Genomic DNA, 16,270 nt, shown 5'->3' on the forward strand with positions numbered 1-16,270 from the left:
TCCAATCACACAATGTTAAGTTGGGTACTGGTGACCCAGCACTTCTTTAGACAACAAACTGAGATCAGAGTAACATGGTAATACTTGACAACTCATTCAGAAGGACAGGATGGTACTGTGGGCTCCAACTCTGGTACTTCACATTCTGCTCTGCTAAACACTTATCCCAGCTATTTAACAGAACAGCTATGACACTTCACTTAAAAGCAGAGTGCCTTTTAATGCTGGGTGAAGTGCACTCTCACTATCGTTTGTTGCATAGGCACCCATTAGAAATACTGCTGACTGTAAGTATAAAACAAGCCTATAAAGTTAATGCCACTGACCTCATTATAGGGAGTATCTTGCATCCCAGAGTCCTCTTTCATAGCACCTTCTTCTTTTATGTTGGGGGTAATGCTAAGAAAAGCAGGCCATCCCATAGAAAATAAGCCTTGAAGTGCAAGTCAAAACAACATCAATTAACGACTGAATCACCACACACTTAAAAAAGTTAGTGGATGCTATTAAAACAAAGCTGATTTCATTGATGAGGTTTGTTACTCAGCTCAAGTGATGAGAAGCACAAATGGAACCGAGTTTATGAGACTATCACACATTTTCTCTATGAAGTAAATCAGTTTGCACAGGCAAAGGGTAACAGCAATATTTTTCTGATACAATCTTATTTCCCTTTGGCATTTCAGTTCTTCCGCAGTGCAGCGTGATGCACGCAAAACTCCTCTACACAGGAATTCCAATTGCAGGTGGAGGGGTGACAACCCCCTCTCAAGTTTTGAAAGACTTTTAAGCAACTCATCTTTTTACTGATGGGTAGGATTAAAATCACACGTAAGTTCTTCACTCTTTTTACTATGATCTGTTATTTATACAAGGTATAAAAGTGAGTCATCCCTGAAATACTGCTGTGTACAAAAGTTCCTTTAATCACACCTATAGACATATGCAAGATATCAAAGAACCATGGTCTTTCCAAAACTAAGTTTTCTCTTCCCAGCTATATTTGCTTTTGTCCCTGGAAACTGCTCTTTATGAATACTACTGAAATATCTCAAGCTGAAAATATCTTTGAAATACACATTTCATGAACCAAACGACAATGCATGGAAGCATTTCAAAAACATAAGCCTGCACTTTATTTCTCTAATTAGCACTGCAGATTAAAATAATCTTTATCTATACAAAGTTACATACAGATAACCTGATATCCCCTAGCTTTGGATAGTCAAGGAAACTGAATATGGATTTGTGTGCTAAACACCAATTGACCTAAGAGGATTGCCAATGAAGAGCAGACTGCTCTGTCCCCAGAAGAACCCTTAGCCAGGGTTGTTCTGTGCAGTTCACCAAACCAGCCAAAGAGCATCAGGAAAGTAACGCAATGCTTCTGACATCACTTGCTTGCTGTTACAGCCATCAACATGCACTATATATATTTTCAGTTTGGTAGATATTTTTCCAGATCAGTTGAAGAACATTAATTTGATTCCCAAGCCATGTTATCTGACCCATAAACAGGCACGGTTAGAGCACTCACTTCCTCCAGTGTGAGTTGTTAGTAACACATTACTATCAGAGACTTGACCATCCTCCAGGAGCATACGTGAGGGACAAATCTTTTCCATTTTCCAGTAACCTATGATAGCGTAAGATGGTATTAGTACACTGCTACTGGTATGTGTTAATACATGCATATTTAATAACAGCACATTAACAAGTGAAGCATTCTCTTTTAGCACTACTCTACTAACATATAATTAATCCTCCACGCAAAACACACACCATCACTGTCCTAGTGCCAAGACTAGTACTTACAATGTACTGAAAATAAAGTGTTTGGGTAGAATTTGAGCAGCTTTAAGAATACTTTATTTAAAAGTAAGGAAAGGAGAACGATCTCAAATTATTTTCAACAATATGATTTATAAATATATTGGGTTAATTTTGAGTATGTTGATCTTACCCTTTCTTTTTAGGTACTCCGCAATAAGAGCAGCGATGTGAATGTAGCACATAGCAGCCTGCAACGAGAGACCAAGATTCATGCGTATGTGGAAGCACACTGACTTAGCATATGTGTGAAAAGGAACAGGTACCCCTCTTTCATTACTGACAACTCACATTGCAGAAGAGGGAAAACGAAATTAATGTAACATCTTGAGAAAATAAAGGACTAAACAGTAAAACCTGAAGGATTAAATGATGAAGCCTCTCTCTAGTATTAATTTCACAAAACGCATCAGATAAAAGCACAGACTAAGAAATAAATGAGGACACCAGGAAATTTGCTCAATAGAGCCACATATGATCACATAGTAAACACAATATTGTAGGGCTAGGGACTAGAGCTTCACATCACTCATTCAGCTTTTGATGAAAAGGTCATGTTATAAATATGCAACTTTTCACCTTAAACAGTATAAGAGAGAAGAACAACATAAAAACCTGTATGTAAATTAAGCACTTTTTATAACCTCACTTACACTAATATGCCTGTTAAGAGTGAAGCAGGTGAGATGCTAATGTGATGCTGGACACAGCATTCCCTTCAGAAGCTTTTAAGTCTTACTCAAGCATATGTCAGGCACTGTCACACTTAAGCAAACTGAGGTAATAAACACATCGCATCTCTAGGCATTGCTTAAACTTGTCTTCCAGTGTATGACAGATTGCATACAGCTCTTAAGTCTCTGCTGTTATCTGTTTTCATGGCCCTTTTCATCTGAACATCTCAGCCTAATGACAATTGCATTTTCTACTCGTTTGTTTATAAATTACCTCTGATAAATCTCCATTTCTTGCATGAATCTTGGCCATGCTTTCAAGCCAGGTCCTGCGTAATTCAGGTGTGCTGGCATAGGAATTTGCTAGGCTGTACTGCAGGTCCACAAGCATTTCAGGGTCTTTCTCATGTTCCTTCATCTGAGCTGTGGCCATCAAAACTGTTCTGATGCGTTTGGTCAGATCCTTCACCTCTGCTGGGAAATTAACGTTCTTTGGGAAAGATAAGCAATATATCACTGAAACAATCCAAAGAATCACATGCAGCACCCCATTCTGCTTGTGGAACATTTCCCCGTGCCCATAGCTCGTTTGGTTGGAAACAGATTTACACTTCAACAACATGCACACATTTTACAACATTATGCATGTTTGTGGTGCACATCTACTGAATGGATTACGGACAGTTTGCAGCAGCATTTCAACAGTCACAACACACAGCATCTCCTCTGATATCAGGCAGCTGAAATGTCTTCCTGAGAACAAATTAAGCAGCAAGTAAGAAATAAATACATTTCTATCTGAAATCTGTCAATCTTAATTATTAATTTTGTGATTCATGAATTCACTGATGCCTGGTTTCCTCAAGAAAGCACACCATGTATGCACAAGTCAGCATATAACCCAAGTCAGCCATATTATTCACAGAGACACTTGCTCCTCTGAAGTTGCTGCTGTTTTGAAAGAGGTAGTGATTGATAAAAGAAAAAGTTTCTTACTTTCATCTGCTTGTCTCCATTAGCAAAATTGTTTATAATTGCAAGTGAATGCTGAAACCGGGATCCACCAATCCCTGCATCTGCTATCAGCTGGCTCACTGCTTTGATGAGCTGTACAAGAAGAGAGTAGCAACAAAGCCCAATAAATGGGAAAAAAAAAAAAAAAAAAGAAAAAAAAAAGAACAGGGTGCAATTAGCAAAGACAAAGTTTCTAAACAGTTTTTAATGCCTGTTTTAATGTAACTTGATGTACCAGTCTAGCAGAAGTACACTTATAGATCTATTTTAAGAAGATCATAGAACTGTTTGGGTTGAAGGTGACCCAGAAGATCATCTAGTTCTAACCCCCAGCTGTGGGCTGGGACACCTTCCACTGAATCAGGCTGCCCCAGGCCCCAGTCACCCTTGCCCTGGAACACACTCAGGGATGGCACATCTACAACTTCTGTGTGTAACCTTTCCAGTGCCTCGCCACCTTCAGAGCAAAGAATTTCTATTATCTGATGGAAATTCATCCTCTTAATTTGAAGTCACATTTCCTTGTCCTATCACTACATTCTCTGAACGCAGGGATCGTAACTGAGCTTTCCATTTTGCAATATAAGTGCATTGATACTGGGCAATATATTTATGTTAATATATTATTTGATTCTGTTTAAATACTTCATCAGCTATATTCTCAGTGCTGTAAGCAATGCACACGATTCAAGAATAGCCATGTATCTGATTTAGTTGGCCATGTGGCTGGGTTTGCAGCTGCTGTCTCTCCTTGGAATGGAGCCGAATAGGCCAAGAACAGAGAATTCAGCCCAATGTCTTCAAACTTGGCAGAAAAATCAAACTGCCACAGAGAACTGGCTGGGGAATTCAAATGAACTGCTGCGCTGTAATGCATAATAATAATAGCAGTAACGACAGAACAATGCACATCAGGTAAATACTGATGATCTTACACTTGACTCACCTGAAGATGGGATCTGACTATTGATTTCTGCTTATTAAATTCAAAGTTCTTCCTCATGAAAAAATAAAGAAGAGCAGATGCCTCCGTCTGGGTTGAACGTGACCTGTGGTTACAGCATTTCAGGATTTCATAGCAAAGTGAGCCACAGAGATCTGCTTGTCCTTGGAAGAATGCTGATGGGAACTATTGGGAGGAAAAAAGAGGTGTGGATATAAGCTCTCAGGCCTTGTTATAATTATTCTGAGACAACAGTGTTTGTCTGTCATGCTTCCAGTAAAAACAACCGTCTTTCACATACTCACTGACACGAGGGTTTAGTGAAGAAATTAGCCACCGGCAAAACATAATCCCATGTGCAAATCAAGTTCAAGTAAAAACTGCACACAGGTTTTCATGCAAACACCATATGCAACGCATCAATCAGACTGACCTCCGAGAAGTCCAGACAGCAGCTGGTACACAGCAAGCATAAAAGCAGAGCAGCCTATCTGCAAAGAATGCAGAACAGCTAAACAGGAAAAGAGGGGGGTGGTGGTCTGCTCCACTATAAAGGCTGCTCAGGAGAAAGAAAATGCTCTGAGCTGCAGTTACTGAACTTCCAGCAGTCAAAAGCTGGAACAACAGGGTGAAGAACTGCTCTGTAGGCAATACATACTATTTATAAACAGGGTGAATACAACAGAAGACAGAGCAATGAAAGGTGGAAGAAGTTCATTCTGAGCACGGATCTCAAGTTCTGCTTAGAACATCCTACTGCAGGAACCAAAACTGATCCCCGCTCCCACTGAACTACAAAGGGAGAAATTAATCCTGAGGGCTACAGGATGAATGAAAAGGCCAGTCCTGGATATGTATTCGTCCTCCCCACCGCATGTACTTCCTCCGTTCCTGACTGTCTGGTATGTAATTGAAAGCTGTCTGTGGCTGATCTACGTCATATTTTGCCCATCCTGCAGGCATGTTACTGGGAGAATGGTTTCCTTCCCCTGAGACAACAACCATCTGAGAAGGAGGCCACAGTCTGAACTATCTACACTGTTGTGCTTCACAGAAGCACCTGGGAGACCAGGCTAGCATTGCTTATTCTCACTTCCCCGTACCAATTCTTTTATCTGTGTGCTACGTTTCAGTTATTTTTAAGAGGATCTCATTTAAGCCTATGACTTGGAAATAGGACAGCCTTTGCAGTTGGTACAAAGTGTCAAATTGCTCACAATTACTAATACATACGCGATGCATGCAAATAGAGTTTGATGAGCACGTTTCTGTCCAAAATCTCTTCTATGTTGAAAATGACATATTTGTACAAATTTAATACTTCAGGTGACCTGCTGGGAAAGCCTATGAAATAATCTCCTGCTAGCTCCTCTGGGGACAGCCATATCCATCCACTGCTGGATTCTGCAACTCGGGTATCTGCCATGAGGACTGCAGACCTCTAGGATTTTAAGCTTTCTTCCACAGGCAGTAAAAACATGAAAAGCCGAGAGGGCTGTGACACAGACAGACACCAGATGGATGGATTTTAATTATATGTTTTACAAGCTTTGCTTTCATAGAGAATTTCAATATTTTCATTTTCCAACAGATGTAGCTTTTCAGAAGTTGTGAACTTCCTGCTTCTAACCAATAAATCAGAAGATCTTCAGGAATGAGCATCACTACAGCAAGGGTGAAAATTCTGTCAAAGTACTCTACTACCCTCAAGTTGCACTCACTAGAACATTAATAGGTCAGATTAATAGAAGAAAACCATAGTTACCTTGCCTACAAACAGCCGGAGGGCAGCAAAGACATGCTTGAGAGCTGCTGCTGACTGGTTGATTTGCAGAAAGAGCATGTGTGTGTCAAAGACCTTCTTCATCAATGCATTCTGGCAATCAGATTGCTGGAGCTGCCTCTGAAAAGCACACACAGAAGACAGAACATGCTGGTTATTTAAGAGAACGAACAGATGATGACCTGCTGGACTTTGCATTAAGAGTGCTCCTAGTGTGGTGTTTTTCTTCAGTGTCTGCCCTAAAATCTCAGGGATGAGGCAGTCCCAGTTTGCTGCAGACACGTTTTACTTGCAGTTTTGTAAAGGCAACACTTGCCTTATACTCCTACTTTTGGCTGGCACACACCAGATTTAAGATGTAAGGGTTCTGAAGTGAGACACTAAATCTGAAAGGAGCTGCTTGCTCTTTTATAGCTGTGAGACCTTCAAGAAGTCATCCGGGCTGACATTAATAGAATGATTTTTAAAGTGCAGAGGATTCGCCTGCCAACTTGAGAAGATACAGATGAACATGAGTAAGATGAGGTGACATAATAGTAGATGAGCAACCCTTTTGTGCAGAGCAGAGCTGTATATAGCCTTGGATATGCAGGATGCTCTGCTTCCTCTCTTTCTATTCAATTTGCATACCATGAGTCAAATTGTTCATGAAATACCCTCGCTGAGGACTGTTATCTTATTTCCTGATATTGCTGTCTCAGGCATTTTGAGTCTTCTCTGTGTGCCTGACCCTTAAGGTCTTTCCCCCACTGCATAACTCTTGTGGCACCACTTCAAGCAGAAAACAAAACAGCAAAACATACCTGGTGGTTCAGAGTGTAAAGACACAGCAGGTCAAGAATTGTGAGGGAGACTTCTGTAGCAATGTTTGCCTCTGTGTCCACGTATTGTATAATGTCTGTTTCATTTGAGCTGCCTAGAACATATGAAGCAATAACAACCTTCTGAGCATCCTTAAAGATAATGTAATTTTGCATCTCTGTGCAGTAGAGATGGTGTACTAACTAACTGTATGCTTAAGTTTAACTGTGTTTTAAAGAGAAATGCTCCTGGGACATGGAAGGGGCTGTGTATTTGATTCGACTTCTTTCAGTTGCATCAGTGATGTGCATATGCTCTTTCACTGTTTCTGCTTGGCCTCAAGGGATGAAAGGAATTAGTGGAAAAGTGGGATAGATGACTTTGGACTCATCATTTCAGCCTCTACTGAAAACACTTCCAGGTTCCACAAATATAGACAGATCACATTCCGTCAGCCAGAACACAGAGCTTGCATGTCTTATTTAGGATTACACCTGTTAAAGTACATTGCATCTTCCAGAACTGGCCAAGGTCAGACTGCCCGGTGAATTGGGTTGTTTACAGATGGTAATCTCATAATAGTAGTTTATGAGTATAATCATTCCTCAGTAGGGAAAACAAAGGTGTATAGTTTATTTTTGGAAAAGCTCAGGAGAATTTCACATTCTTTCTCTATTATCAACTTTCAGCTTATCAACTTTGCAAAGGTAACTTGGGATCTCTTTCTCTCTTTTAACTGAAGATTCTGAACTCATTAACAATAATGCTGCTGGAAGCAATGAGGTGCCTGAAAGCTTTTCCATTCCTTATGAGCAGCCAAGATGATCTAATGAAGGATATCATCAGTTTACAGGCTTAGCTTTCTTGACTACTAACGCCCCCCAACAGTCTTTCATTTTCAGATACAGTGGAAAACTGCCTTTTAAGCAGTATAGATTTCTACATATAAGGTATAAGGTATAAAGGTAGCAGTGTTACAAGTACCATAATCTAACAACAAGAATAAAACAAGAACTGTAGAAAGAAGCATCATGAAAGACCTTGCCTGCAAACTTTGATGCCACAGATTTCCAGTACATTCATTTTTGCTACAAACTAAATTGAATTTGTGATGGTTCAATCAAATTGCTTCACAAGGATGATGGGTGTAATTTAAGTTGCAACACACACTGACTATGAACCACATAAATTGCTGGACTTTACCTTCTTACAATACTCTAAAAAGACACTAGCTTTCAGCTGCATGATCTACCCCCTTATCTCATAATATATGCTGTAATTATTAAAGGTGACTAAAAACTACCAAATTCTGAAACAACCCAAAGGGAAAAGAACCTTCTGTCCTGAAAAGGTCATTCTTACTGCTTAGTTTAATAAAGGTAATTTTTCAGCCAGCACGTGTCTGATTGCACAGCAAATACATAACCACAGACAGAAGAAATGCTGGGGTGGGGTGTATCACTTATCAGTAAGGCTATTATAATATATCACGTTAATTTTATCTTTTTTTTTTTTTTTTTAAATGAACTTCTAAACCAACTTTTTAAGGTTAGATTTCTCAGTGTCTTGAAATAAAAACGTAAACTCAGTAGCTCTGATTCCCTTCAGGCTGTCTCTCACAGATGAGCATGAAAACAGACGTAATTGTCTAGAGCTTGATCCAAATCCCATAGAAATCTAGAGAGAAGTAAACACACATTTTTGGTACTTACATGCAGTGCTGCTGTCTATCATCTGCAAGAGTTTGGGGTTAGAAAGTGCATTTTTGCCACGGATTATTGGTAACGTCTGAGATCTGTGATGTTTGTGGCCGTCATGACTAGAATTAGAATGCATCCTGAAAACCAAAGGTACCATTAAAACTCAGAAGTATGAAATAAATTTATCATGCTTATACAGATTTTTTCCACATCAGAATTTTCTGAGGTACTTCTCAAATGCTAATATGAAACCCATCATAAAAAGAACATCTTAGAAACTGACCACAGTCATGAAAGAACAAATACAGCTAAGCAGATTCTACAAGGGGGAAAAAGAATGAGAATGACAGTGACAATGAAAATAGATGTATGCTTGTATGCCCATTCTTTCTGTCTTTTCATGCTGTCAAACAGTATATAGTATTTCATTATCAATTATTATCAAAAATTGCATAATTTAAAGATGCTCTTGGACAGAATTGCTTCTTGCACCTGGCTAAATCCTCTTATTAGTTGTTTGTATATATACATATCAAAAAACCCACAAAAACATTTAAAAAGAAAGTTTCCAACTCAGGGATGAAACTAATGGCCAGACATTTGCCAACCAATGCAATGAAGTCTCCTGTGACAGGTCACAGTGGAAGGATTTGGGTGGCCCATCCGAGCAAACAGGTGCATTGGAAATTTGGGATATTTTGATCTTGAGTTGTTTGGTTTCTTTTTTTCCTTTGGTAGGAAGGTGATGCTATGAGCATGGTGACATTTAGCTCATTGAAATACACAGAAGTCAATGCAAGTTAGAGCTGATCACCAGCAATACTTCATCTTTGAGCTTATCGTCAAAGAACGCTCAGCATTACAACAGGCCAAACCAACAGCCTTTTGGACAACAAATCTGCAAGGGGGTAATGTGTGAAGGCCCCAGAATCAGCAGAAACATGACTACATTCTGGATTGCCACCACGTTTGATCATCAGTGAATGCGAACCAGAACAACAGTTTTCTAAAGGCTGCTTGCCAGGTCCAGGTGGGATAATGAAATCAGTGCTATTCCTTGAAAACTGCACAATATGGGAACAAAGAAAGAAGCACAGGAGGGAAGGCATCTTCTCTCCTGCATGCTAATTTTTCCACTCCAAAGTACATGCTTATAGTAGCGTGCAAATTCTAGCTACACGTAAATGAGAAAAGCCAACGACCCAAACATACAAGGGAGGGAGACTTTCTCAGCAGCTCTTAGATACAGCCACATGTGCAGTCAAATGTTCACTTTCTCTCTGGAGTTTTACATTATTAACTATGAAAATGCTCATGCTATTCCATAAAAGGGTCAAAAAGATTATTAAAGGTGCAGTGCACTTGCAGTTTATTGCCACACTACCCATGAGAATAACTGAATCTTTCAGTCATTAGACCAGGAAGAGGAAGGAAAAAAGACCATGAAAGACAGAGACTCTGGAACTGGAGGCATGGAGGTAATGCCACAGTATTATGTTACACATAGCCATACGGAATTAAACAGACAGGGACCAAGCACAACTACTTTGAAGTTTGACTTTGTATTGATAGATACATCCTCCTTCACAACCCGAGATTATCAAGAGGCAAGTACTCCCCTGATATTGTAACTGCATCGATGAAATTCACCCATAAAGCAGTAAGAATGCAAATGTGAATCCATTCAGGTTGGAGAAAACTGAAGTACCTTCCAGATAGGTATCTAAGCAGAAAACAACAGCTACGCTTTCTGTATCACTTAGCAACTTATTGGCAGAAAGAATTTTTCTGAACATCACATTTTAAGCAGCTTTTAAGTCCAGCTTCAGCTCAATTCTTTTATAGTTTACAGCTCTGGGGGATCTGAAACGTGTTACAGGTTATGTCAACTCCTTTACAATGAACGCTGTGATTGTGCAAGATGGTTACAGGATGACAAAAGCTGTGATTTTTACAGAGGTTAATAATGAGGTGTGTCATTACCATTGTGAGAGCAGACCTGATGCCTGGCCAGAAGAGTTGGAGCCTTTAAGGGTGCCATTATTCTGGGTGCCCTGAACAAACTTAAAAGCAGCAGCAATTTTCCTGTTAAAAGAAAATAACTGTTAATCTGTCAGGAATGTGACACTGATTTTGTCATGCCTCTGAAGAATAAACAAAGGCGTGACAGAACCTGCCACAGAGCATGAACTGGTTTATCTGGTGACCTTTCATTCCTCCACAGTGTGACATACAGATAAGTTTACAATGGTAGCATTAAATTAAAAATGAAAGGTTGACTAAGACAAAGCGTGTGTTTCACATTATGCAGCTGGAAAAAGATCTCATGCTTTTTGAGGTAAATGTGTAGAGACTGAAGATTTTTTTGGTTTTTGATTGCTGTGGAACACTTCATTATGCCCATTAAAACCATTTGTTCCATCATACAGATGAAAAATAGCATTTGATTTCCTTTATATGACATACACTGAAATAAGGTTGAAGAATGGTCCAGAACGATGGGTTATAAATGCAATAGTGGCTATCACAAGTAATTCATCTTTTACATCAGGCACGCTCTCATAACTCTAAAACATCATGATAAGAATATCTACATAGAAGAAAAAAATGCAGTGTACAACAGCTTGCTGATTTCCGAAGAAAACACAGGCAAAGATGAACATTCAGGCTAATAGAAATCAGCAACATTAACACTTTAACGTACAGCCTATAATACTGCAGTAATATTTAAATATTATAATACAGTTATAACCAAAATTACCTTACAATATTGCGTTTTCCCAGATATCTGAAATTCTGAAGACAGACCCTGAAAGATAAAGCAGCACTTTTTATGTCTATTAATGGTTTCCTAATGACAAAGACAACAACAAGAAGAAGCTGAATTGTAGTGATTTGAAAAGACCTGCCAAACATGTCTACTCGTCAGCAAACAGAACAGGATGCAGAAGTTCCCAGACTAAGTATGTAGAAAGTGTGGACACTATGCTGTTCACCCTTTTTCACTTTCACTCTGATTGAAAATTCCTGTTTGGTGATGAGGCAAACTCAAAGGCAAAGATCTGGCTGTATAAGCACTGCTTCCTCACCAGGTGAAGTTAACTTGCATTTCACTTAACAAACAGTAAGGAATTCTGAAAATAGATACCTATATTGATTCTATGGACATGCATTAGTTGGATTGAGTAGAACACCTTACAGAGATCAAAAATAGGTAATTTCAGTTACAAAACTTTTCTTAAGGTTTACAAGGTTTGGAGAAGTAAATATTTTTCCAAACAGAAGAAAAGAACCTCAGTCCCAAATAAGGATATTATACTATCAAAATGTCTGGGAGAAAAATACAAAGCATTAAGGTTTCTGTTCACAGAAATGGCCAACACAGTGGAAGACAGAGGTTTTATTAGTAATGTCTCATTTTATCTTTGGAAGACTGTGGTATAATAATCCAAGATATAATAGCTATTTTAGCTTATAACATGAGGTCGACAAACACAAAAATTGACAGCATCAGCTTTCAAACATCATTTAAAATCACATAACTATAAAAATGAACTTACTCTAAAATGCTGAAAAAGTCTGTTATTTCTGAGAATGGTGCTCTTAACCAGTAGGAAATCAGTGCATCTAAAGAGAGATATTAAAATATATTACGTATTTATTACAGGGAATTAAGTGTGCCACTGTAATTATTCTGCATTAATGCTTGTTTGGATTCAGTATTCACAATATTTTACAACAACCCCAGTCAATTAGTGCACATTTTCTAACCTTCTGAAATAGTTTTCATAATGTGAAGGAAACACATAAGTAGGCTTCTAGTTTCAGCTTGATCCAGCTTGTCAAAACGAAGAGTTGATCCAATCAAAGACAAAGGTCTCGTGATCTGTTGAATTGACATCAAGGGGCTTTGTTGAGTACAGTGATAACTATTCACATCTGGTAATCATTTTCAATATTTGCACATGTACCTTTTCACACGTGTCAGTTCTCTCACTGTTTTTTTCATTGGTACTTGGGTTAGATTCAAGACTTGCTAAGGAAGCTCTCGAGTCAGCATGGTTTGCTGCAGAGATAGCTATTGATGAAAAGGCTGTAAATGAAAGTCATAGCAAACATGCTAAACCAAAACATTTATGGATACAAAAACTAACAAGAAAAATGGAGAACTTAAAACATGTCACATGCTGGATTGATACCAGTGCTTTGAACTTTCAGTGCCAAAGATATTGATGAGTATGCTTGGTACGGAAAAGATGCAATAAGTTGAAAAAAATGATTCAGTTTGACATTATTCATGGCATTAACATGGCCTGTTGCACTGGATGAAGCAAACAAAATAAGTTGTTTCCACCCTTCTGCTAAACCTGGGACAGTTAAGAGTATTTGCGCCTCCAAGAGACTTTAGGAGTTCTTGGGAGAAACCTTAGAACTATTCTGAAGACAGACAGACTGCAAGAACGAACTCAGGCACAGGGGTCTGTCAGAGCCTGAATACTGGCATCATTCCAAAGCAGGAGGGTAAGTGAAGCAGTGGAAGAAGAGCAGCTTCACAGGAGAAACAAAATCAATCCAAAAACACCCAAAGGGAAGAGAAACAGTGGATACCATGTTTCCTTGAGTATTGTATAAGATGGGTTAATGATATCATCCATGAATACTGAGCAGAAAGCACAATGGATTGAGATACACACAAATCCACCTGTGTGGGTGATTTATCTGTCATATATGTACCTGCTATAGAGTTCAGAACATCTTTGGAAAAGGAAGTGTCCACAGAATTTGCATGTTTCATTGCTGTCTGGTTCTGAAATCCTCCATTTGTGCTCAAGTCATCCCTAGATCCCTGTATTTTGAAACGAACAGAACAAACTGCTAGATGGTATCACTCATAAATTTTACAATGACAACAGACATACAGTGATGGCTTTTCCTAGAGAGTGAGCTTGAAAACATACTTTCAGCTGTTGAGATATGACAGCCTAGGAAAACCCTCAAGGCTTAGTGTAATATGCCAGAGCTATCTGCAATATGAAACACCAGCCAGTGGAGTTGAAAAGAACATATCAAGTCTAACTCTGCTTACTGGGTGCAAGCAAATCAGTGCTGTATTTTGTCAACTAATTTCTGACAGGGATAAATTTGGATTTCTTCCCACCAGATTGGATTTTCTCAGACCTTGGAATCAGACCTCAGCTTGGTCAATTGAACCCCTTTCAGTGTTTTGAAAAGTCACAAGAATTACCTGATTGGAAGTATTGATATTGAAAAGGAACATATCCTTCATGTAAATCCTTGGCATATTGTCCAAAAGCATTCCATAGAGTGGCATGTACAAGTTTGCTATTTGTGCTTGTTTTGCCTACAAAGAAAAGATATTACATAAATCTGAAGAAACTAATTACTGTATGCTGGTGTCTAAGGAAGTTTCACGTACTTGGCCCCTGTATGAGCAAATAAGAAAAAAGAATTTAAAAAATGTCTTTACCGGCTCTGCGTATCGATCATCAAACGAATGCTTTGCCATTAAGTTTTTGAGCACAGCCAAAGCTAAGTGCCTAATATCCTGGTCTTCTTGCAAGGCAAACCCAACCTCCCGCAGCAGTACTCCAATTAAGAAATGTTTACGGCAAAATTCATTGGTCAATGTGTACTCTGGAATATCTTGGAACAGAAAGGACAAGAAATTCTAAATTAATGCTAATTAATGCTACACAAAACAGCCTTCTCCCATTTCCCAAATGTTCAATAACTATGATTTAGCCCCCAGTAAAGCCTTGATTTCCTGGGTCTGTTTGTTCCATTCATCCAGATTATACACTACGAAATGACAGTCTCAAATGTTTCACACACAAAAAGACCCATCACTCCTTTGAGGCACCAAGTCCAAGTTGTTATTCCCATTTTCTAGCTAAAAGCTTTAAAATACAAAGATCTAGACTAGATCTTCACTTCCACAAGTACTGAATAATGTTTGGTTGAATTTGCTCCAGTTCAGTGGCAACAGTTGATTTATTATTAAAGCTCTTAATGCAGAATTCTACTTGCTTCTTATGCAGTAATTTTGCTCATACCTGATGTTCGATATTCCTGGGTTGATTCTGAAGGCGTCATGGGGTCTTCATTTACCATAAATATAAAACAATAACAGGAAAAAAGAATATGTTTTAAAAAAATAAACATAAGAATATGTTTACTTTGTAACCTTTTAAATAATTTGACTGATATTTGAATGAAACAGTTAACAATCTCTGCTTTCATTCCAACTTTGTACAACTGCTTCATATAGAATCATAGAATCACAAGCTTGGAAAGGACCTACAAGATCATCTAGTCCAACCATCCTCCCTTTACCATACCTACAGAAAACCACTAAACCATATCTCCTAGCTCCCTATCCAGATGCCTCTTGAACACAGCCAGGGATGGCAACTCCACCACCTCCCAAATGAAACAGACAACGAACAAACAGTTTACATCATTACATACAAGAAACTGCTACAATAAGTTTTAGCTTTTAAGTTATACTAAAAAACACGTCAAAATGGCCGAATTGTTGTCTTCACCAAATATTTCTAAAAATATATATTTTTTCACAATGCTAAAGTAACAAACTTCACAGTGGTTTAACAGCAACATGTTGCACAGCTTTTGCCTGAGCAGGTTAAAAATGAATTGTTAACCAATATTTGACATTTCTCCAAAATGGACTGCTTGGAAAACAAATTCCCCAGAGCTTCCTAACAGCGATGAGCACCAGAACAGAACTCTCTTTATTGTGGCACAAACTAATGCCAAAAAAAGAGACAGTTGACAATGTAAAGTGAATGCATTTGGAAGAAAAGAGTTACTGCATGGTACTCTCCTGTCAACTGTAGAGATATTTTGGAGGCCAAAGTACCAACAGCCTCTTTTCCACCAGAAGAAGGTTTCCAAATTCCTTGCGCGACCTGCTCAGATCCTCCTCCCAAAGAAGGGACTATTACATGAACAAGCCATACAGTCAACTGCAGCAACTAGTTTCACAGTTCTCTAATCATCACCACAGTCTTGATGTCTTCTCCTTCTTACTACATCTGTTTAAGCCCCTTCCATATGCAGAGGCTTTAGTAATTCAGGGTTCACAGTGTCCAGCTTATTCAACACGTTTCCAGTGGAAGAGTCAGCTCCCACCTTCCAGCTGGACAGGCAACGACATTATTTTATCAAACTAAAATACCACATCTGACAAACTTCCATGGCTAATGTACAGACACAGAACTCTAGAGTTATCTGAACCACCCAGTAATTCCCTGTTCTATAAAACCCTTTTAGGGGGCACCATACCAGGAATGTTTGAAGATCGTATGGGGAGACACAGAGGGATAAAGTGTTCGTGGTGACAGACTTCTTGGAGAAAGTCAAATTTGAACTGATGTAAAGTCTGAAAATCATAACAGGCAACAGCTCAGTTTACAGTAGAAGAAAGAAAACAGTAAGACAGAGCTGCACTATTTAACTCTAACTCACATCCAATGATGAAACC

General features: G+C 38.8%; 1 protein-coding gene across 17 annotated transcripts in view; it reads right to left on the minus strand.

Annotated features, from left to right (window-relative positions):
• Positions 1-16,270, minus strand: part of DOCK10 (dedicator of cytokinesis 10) — a 131,571-nt gene that overhangs the window by 14,041 nt on the left and 101,260 nt on the right. For 13 of the 17 annotated variants that reach the window (XM_032446714.1, XM_032446713.1, XM_015871423.2 and 10 more), the window contains exons 30-48: positions 16,072-16,168; positions 14,820-14,864; positions 14,234-14,409; positions 13,991-14,107; positions 13,480-13,591; positions 12,717-12,838; positions 12,517-12,631; positions 12,306-12,372; positions 11,507-11,554; positions 10,729-10,830; positions 8,758-8,882; positions 7,048-7,160; positions 6,227-6,364; positions 4,465-4,647; positions 3,501-3,611; positions 2,779-2,994; positions 1,964-2,021; positions 1,538-1,636; positions 327-433 (exon numbers count right to left, since the gene is read on the minus strand). In XM_032446714.1, the coding sequence (XP_032302605.1) occupies positions 327-433; positions 1,538-1,636; positions 1,964-2,021; positions 2,779-2,994; positions 3,501-3,611; positions 4,465-4,647; positions 6,227-6,364; positions 7,048-7,160; positions 8,758-8,882; positions 10,729-10,830; positions 11,507-11,554; positions 12,306-12,372; positions 12,517-12,631; positions 12,717-12,838; positions 13,480-13,591; positions 13,991-14,107; positions 14,234-14,409; positions 14,820-14,864; positions 16,072-16,168 (2,151 nt within the window). The remainder of the gene's footprint in view (positions 1-326; positions 434-1,537; positions 1,637-1,963; positions 2,022-2,778; positions 2,995-3,500; positions 3,612-4,464; positions 4,648-6,226; positions 6,365-7,047; positions 7,161-8,757; positions 8,883-10,728; positions 10,831-11,506; positions 11,555-12,305; positions 12,373-12,516; positions 12,632-12,716; positions 12,839-13,479; positions 13,592-13,990; positions 14,108-14,233; positions 14,410-14,819; positions 14,865-16,071; positions 16,169-16,270) is intronic. The other 4 variants (XM_015871420.2, XM_015871419.2, XM_015871413.2 and 1 more) reach the window with 3 other exon arrangements.

The sequence above is a fragment of the Coturnix japonica genome, chromosome 9 (genome assembly GCF_001577835.2).
Source record: "Coturnix japonica isolate 7356 chromosome 9, Coturnix japonica 2.1, whole genome shotgun sequence".
Taxonomy (NCBI): domain Eukaryota; kingdom Metazoa; phylum Chordata; class Aves; order Galliformes; family Phasianidae; genus Coturnix; species Coturnix japonica.